At 35.9% G+C, this 6574-nt stretch overlaps 1 protein-coding gene across 1 annotated transcript; it reads right to left on the reverse strand.

Moving 5' to 3' along the window:
- Nucleotides 1-520: 520 nt before the first annotated feature.
- On the reverse strand, nt 521-3401 carry LOC113290858. Its single transcript, XM_026540447.1, has 6 exons — nt 3159-3401; nt 2322-3102; nt 1215-1524; nt 911-1097; nt 784-851; nt 521-704 (listed from the first exon to the last, which is right to left on the reverse strand). Exons 1-6 carry the CDS (start codon nt 3399-3401, stop codon nt 521-523), a joined length of 1773 nt encoding a protein of 590 aa, XP_026396232.1.
- Between the last annotated feature and the right edge of the window lie 3173 nt (nt 3402-6574).

Raw genomic sequence — 6574 nt, forward strand, 5'->3', positions numbered from 1 at the left:
AGTTCATTTCAGTAAATGAACTGATAGAGGGGCGGTTCATTCTAGATAATGAGAAATTATGCATTGTCTTACTATATAATGGATACCTATTAACTCTAGTACTTCAGCATTTTGTCTTCTGTCTTATGTATATCAGTTCATTTACCAAAATGAACTCTATTGGTTATAGAAAAACTTGTGTTCATTCCTGAAAATGAAGTTCATTTCAGTAAATGAACTGATACATATCCCTGATAATGAAAAATACATATCCCATAGAGTTGATTTGGTAGAAAAAATACCATAACCTGCTACAAAATATCAGTACATACATATCCAAAAAGAAATAAATATCTAAAAAAACATTTCTATGAAAAAAAAAGGGAGTTCATTACAGAAAATGAAGTTCATTCCAGAAAATTAAGTGCATATCAAAAAGTTAAAAAAAAAAAACAAACTACAACCAGTGCATAATCAAACAGGTAATAGAAGTTCATAAAAACATAAAAAAACGTAAACTAGAAAAAAAGGTTCATGCATACTACTCCAGCATTAGTACACGACATGTAGCTTTGTTGTGGTTCCCAATCTTCTTGCAATTTGAGCACTTCATAGGCCTCCTATCCTTCTCATAAGCACCACGAATACGCTTCTTTGGTGGTCTTCCTGGAGGTGGCCTTGGAATACCAGGTAGGACTCTCTCTTCAGGTTCATACGCTTCTGGCCTGTCGTAATTGGGAATGGGTCGAATTGCAGGAGCATACGTATGGCGAAATGATTCGAACAAAGTAATGTTGAACAAACCTCAACATCTCAATACCACTCATAGTCATAGAAGCAGTGGCATGAGCACAGGGGAAACCACTTTCCATCTGTGGCAAGTGCACGTCATATGTATCAGATCAAAAACATGAGAGGTAGGAGAGTGAACCTCATATATACCATTACCTGACTCCGTAACACTCCATGGACGCCTTATATCGACATGTGACTTGAGTAGAGCTTTATAGATGGGAGTCAAATTATCACTATAATTTCTACCGAGCTCACGCCTTTCTGCACTCATCGTCATAATCTTTATCCTGATCTCATCAACAAGAGCATCTAGAGGCAGATCCCTTTCAGGAAGAATCCAGTTATTGAAAGACTCTGCAATAGTTGATGAGTGTGTCCCATACCTACATCCTACGAAGAAAGCATTTTCCTAATGCATGGGATCGATATTTCTGATGTACCTGGCAACCCAACCACATCCTATGATACACATCTCATTTAAAGCAGACTCATATTTAGCAACACTATAGCAGTATGCAGCTTTATGGAACAAATCTTGAACTTGTTTATACTTCTCCTGTGATTTCTTGATAGGGAGGTTATTCTTCAAATGATGGAAACAGTAACTATGATAAGAGTTGGGAAAATACTTGGGAATACTTTGCTTCAGCCCTTCATGAAAATCAGTGATAAAGGTGATAGGACGAGAGTCGACACAATGATGCAAGTTCTCCATAAACCACTCCCACCCTTCAACGTCTTCTCCAGGAACTAAAGCATACGCAAAAGGAAAAAAATCCTACAGAATGAAAAGAACACAAAAAAGAACTAAAAGTGTCAGTCCATTAAAAAATATCTATAACAAAAATGAAAGTTTCATTCTTAAAATGAAGTCCATTTTGTAGCATGAACTTTATAATCAAAAAATCTATAACTTATCTACATTTCATTCCAAAAATGAAGTCCATTCTGTAACATGAACTGTAGAATAATCAATATCTATAACTTTTCTACACTTCATTCCAACAATGAAGTCCATTCTATAATATGAACTAAGACCTTCTTCTTCAGAAAATAACAAAGTAAAACATAAACAAAAGCAGCAGGAGTTCATTCCCCGCTTATGAACAACTAAAAAACTTAACAGAGAAGCTTCATTCATTCACATTGCTATTAAAAATCAAAAAAAATAAAGGTTTCATTCTATATAATGAATTCCATTCTGTAGCATGAACTGTATAATCAAAAAATCTATAACTTTTCTACACTTCATTCCAAAATGAAGTCCATTCTATAACATGAACTGTAGAATCAAAGCAGCAGGAGTTCATTCCCACTTATGAACAACTAAAAAATTAACAAAAAAATAAGAGTTCATTCTTAAAATGAAGACCTTCTTAACAAAATAACAAAAGTAAAACTGATGAAATTACTTTCTTCTTGAACATAAAATGAGTTCATCCTAAAAAAATGAAAAGCCTTAACAGAGAAACTTCATTCATTCACATTGCTCTTAAAAATCAAACAACAAACTAATATGAGTTATTCAGAAAAGAAAGAAAATTTACCTTGGTTTCCATTCACACCAGTGGCAGCCATCAATGTTCCCTTGAATCTCCCATTGAGAAATGTTGCATCACAGTAAAGCATAGGGCGAATGAACCGGTATCCTTCCATACAGGCAGCAAAACATATGAAAAGCCCCTGAAAACGTTTAGTCTCTTTATCATACTCAAACTTAATATAACTGCCAGGATTGGTAGCCTTTATTGCTTCAACATACCAAATAAGATCTGTATAACTTTTTACATCATCGCCATATATCTCTGCCTTATATGCTTCCTTCCCTTTATAAGCATGATCGTATTTTATGTCAATACCATAACAACTCTTCACCTGAGCAACCATATCATTAGGCTTTATCGACGGATTTGACTGTATTTGATCCTTGAATAGATGCTTAATCAATTTCTTCTTCACAGGTGAGTTCTTCAGCTTATAAGAACCACCACATTTATGCTCCCCATTGAATTCCTTGATAGCAAAAATACTTTTAGCGGTATTGATTGGAATACAGTGCATATACCAAGGACATTCTGCATTCCTATCACACTTGCCTGTGAACCTGAGTCTGTCATTCTTAACCTTTGCAACTGTATAGCCAGACTTGCTGCAGTATTTGTTGACAGCTAAGCGAACCTCATCAACACCACCATGAAAACCAACACCTTTAAAAATATCCTCCCAACCTTCGGATAAAAGAGGTTTCAATTGCTCATGACCTTCCGTCAGGTATTTAATCTTTGAAATCTCAGTGAACCCAGTGCATGATTCATCGTCACTGAGCGACTGCGTGGAAATACCAGACGAAAATCTAGAAGCAACATCATGACAATCCTCCTCACAAACAGATCAAAACTTGACAATTCCCTTGAACAAGTAACATCAATTAGACCTTGAAGAGAATAATCACAATTAATGAGAGTTTTATCACAACGACTAATAAATCTTATGCTCCGAGGAGTCAAGTTTCTCCAATAATCATAAACAGATATTTTAAAGTCACGAATCATAGTATCTAAAGAAACTTTCAACGGAACACCATCCCCTTTGTAGTACGCAACAACATAACAACTTGATAGGGCCATACTGAACCTGAAAAATGAACACACACACACACACAAAATAGTTCATTATTGGAATGAAGCTGAAACAAAATAGTTTCATTCAATAACATTCTAACAAAATAAAGAGTTCATTCCACCAATGAAGCCTTAAACAGAATGATCTCATTCATTAACATCCTAATAGATAAACAGAGCAGCAACAATACTTCTTTCATGAAAAAAAGAAAAGTTCATTCTCAATACTTCTTTCACGACAAAAAAGAAAAGTTCATTCTCAGAATGAATCCTTAATAGAATGACTTCATTCGTTAACATCCTAACAGATAAACAAAAGCACCAACAATACTTCTTCCATGACAAAAGAAGAGTTCATTCTCGAAATGAAGCCTTAACAAAATAAAAATTCTTAATAGAACAACACTAATAGATTCTTCCTTAAACAAAATAAAGAGTTCATTCCAAAAAATGAAGCCTTAACAGAATAAATATTCTTAATAGAACATCACTAATAGATTCTTCCTTAAACAAAATAAAGAGTTCATTCCAAGAAATAAAGCCTTGACAGAATGACTTCATTTCGTTAACATCCTAAAAAGATAAAAAAAACAAAGCACCAACAATACTCATTCCATGGTAAAAGAAGAGTTCATTCTTGGAACGAAGCCGTAACGCTATTAATAGCTTCTTCCTTAACAAAATAAAGAGTTCATTCTAACAAATGAAGCCTTAAAAGAACGACTTCATTCATTTTAATCAAAGAAAAACTTAGCTGATCTATAATTCAAGGAAAGGATTAGTGTGGAAACTCACCAGCAACAAGAAGAATTCAAAATCAAACTCCAAAGAAACACCGATCTATGAATCTCTAATTCCAAAAAATCAACTCCAACCGAATCAATCTTCACTTCAAAAAAGTCTCGAATCAAATCTTCAAAAAAGCCTCGAATCAAATCTTATGTAATCAAAATCTCGAATCAAATTCACTCCAAATCAAAATACCATAATCAAATGCACTCTGTAATCAAATCAATCTTCATAACCAAGTCAATATGCTGTAAATCGAATCGATCTTGGTATCAAAAACGAAATCGAGGAAGATTTCGTAAACCTTAGAAAAAAATCTGCAACAAAAGACGAAAAATGAGATCGGAGTAGGAGAGAGAAATTTTTCTTGAATCTGAAATTTATTGTTGTTGTTTCTTGTTTATATATGTCGGTAAAAGGACCAAACAATAAAATTTAGGACCAAAAGATAATTTTTGCACGTGCAGGGGTATTTTGGTAACAGAAAAAGAATATTCCGTGTGGGTGGACAAAACCCTAGGACCAAACTATAATTTTCAGGACCAAACTATAATTTATATTGCCAAAATGGAGCAAACAGACAATTGACTAGGTCAATTGGACTAGGCTCTCTCTAATATATTATTCCTAGGACTATATGGTATTTCCTTGTAAAATTATGAATTCTTTATTGCAAATCAGGGTGAGTGTTTGAGATCATAGTGTCACCAAGGGGTTACCTTGTGCTATGTTTGAGACCTGTCACCCTGTTGGCCAATCCCAGGCCAGGGGATTACCGAACAGTGGGGGTCTATATTTGTGACCTGTCACCCTGTTGGCCAATCCCAGGTCAGGGGATTACCGAACGGTGGGGGTATATGTTTGGGACCTGTCACCCCGTTGGCCAATCCCAGGCCAGGGGATTACCAAACGGTGGGGGTCTTAAATTTTGATATGATGGGTATCTCTTTCTATTGGATGCCCTCCCCCGATCATATACTCATATACGCTTACGGGGGAGTCCAGAGAGATTGCACACAAGTGCTTTCCCTAGTGTGATGATATGAGAACGGTGATGCTTGCCCCGATTCTCCGTTTGTATGCATTAGTATCCAATATTATATGAAATGAAATGTATGCATTATATAGAATGTATGAAATGTACTGAATTTACAAAATGTACGTGATTTTTTTTTAAAATGTATGAAACGGTCTCATAGAATTGTATGCATACGCATTTTAAAATATGTGCGAGTACTGTTGAAATGTAAGGAGTAAGTATTTTCAAACTCTTTAGAAGTATGTGATGTATGTATGTATGCCTCCTTTTGGTTTCAAGAGATGGTTTCCGAAACTTGTGAAAGCAAAAGAACTGCCCCTGTAGAGTCCTAAATGAGCTTTGGTTGCTACTGAAAATTGCTCCTCCCAGGTTTTGTTCGTGGTGGATTATCTTGTAACGGTCGGCAGGTGTGATAATTTTCCCCAGATTCACGGTATGGTTTGGCACGCCACAACAGCATTATTGCAGATTTTCCCCAACAACATCAAGTAATCCCCATCAATTTATTGGCCATCGTGGCGATTTCACGGCGTCATGGCATGGCGGTGCGAACAAGTATGTCTTGTTAGAGCATTGCTCGGTCGAACTCGCATGCGTTACTATCTCAAGCATGTTTGTCAATGTTAGTGATCAAAACTATAAGTCTTGATTTCTAGTCTATTATAGCTAAGTCTCGGACTAGGATATAAAGTGTAGTTGAGCTCAAGGACTTCATGGTGATTCATCATACAAGTAGAAGAACTACTCAAAGAACCGGTGGAACTTCTCGAAAAAAAGGTATGTGAATACTTGAACTTATCTATCACTCAAAAGTCTATCTACTCTATCTCCTTCTCTTTGAGACAAGAAGTCGTATGCTATATATATAGACTTTGATTATACACATTTGATATTTCGAGACGAGTATACCTCGCCTATCTATATCTCGAAATATGAGTTGGTAAGCTTTTCGCTTTAACCAAGTTTATCTTTACCATGTGACGAAAATCATGATATGTTTCAATCATCTTGAAAATTGCTTTGACGAGAAATGGTGTAACAACTATATAACGTCCTCTAAGAATGTTTCAATGATTGAAATGAGAGTTTAGATTACATAACCAATGGTGGACATAAGCATTGTTTTGGAAACACATTTATGTATAAGTCTTATTCCTTGAACCAAAGTTTGCGAACTTTGTTGATCAAGAGAACCGGAAGAATGGCGTGAGCCAAGTCCGCGAACTGCCGAAGTTCTCAAACCCGAGAATTTCTGCTGGAGTTGACAAACTACTTGCGTGAAACTAAGTCCGCGAACTCAGTCCGCGAACCCAGTCCGCGAACCGGCGAAGTTCTCGTACCCTAGAATTTA

The sequence above is a fragment of the Papaver somniferum genome, chromosome 6 (genome assembly GCF_003573695.1).
Source record: "Papaver somniferum cultivar HN1 chromosome 6, ASM357369v1, whole genome shotgun sequence".
Taxonomy (NCBI): Eukaryota; Viridiplantae; Streptophyta; class Magnoliopsida; order Ranunculales; family Papaveraceae; genus Papaver; species Papaver somniferum.

What these genes read in the sequence shown, in the direction of transcription:
- LOC113290858 (XM_026540447.1), bottom strand. Translation starts at nt 3,401, where the DNA reads ATGGCCCTATCAAGTTGTTATGTTGTTGCGTACTACAAAGGGGATGGT. An exon ending in GGATGTGGTTGGGTTGCCAG is followed by an intron (nt 1,098 to 1,214) that starts GTACATCAGAAA and finishes TCTTCCTGAAAG; the next exon opens with GGATCTGCCTCTAGATGCTC. An exon ending in CAGGTAATGGTATATATGAG is followed by an intron (nt 852 to 910) that starts GTTCACTCTCCT and finishes CACTTGCCACAG; the next exon opens with ATGGAAAGTGGTTTCCCCTG.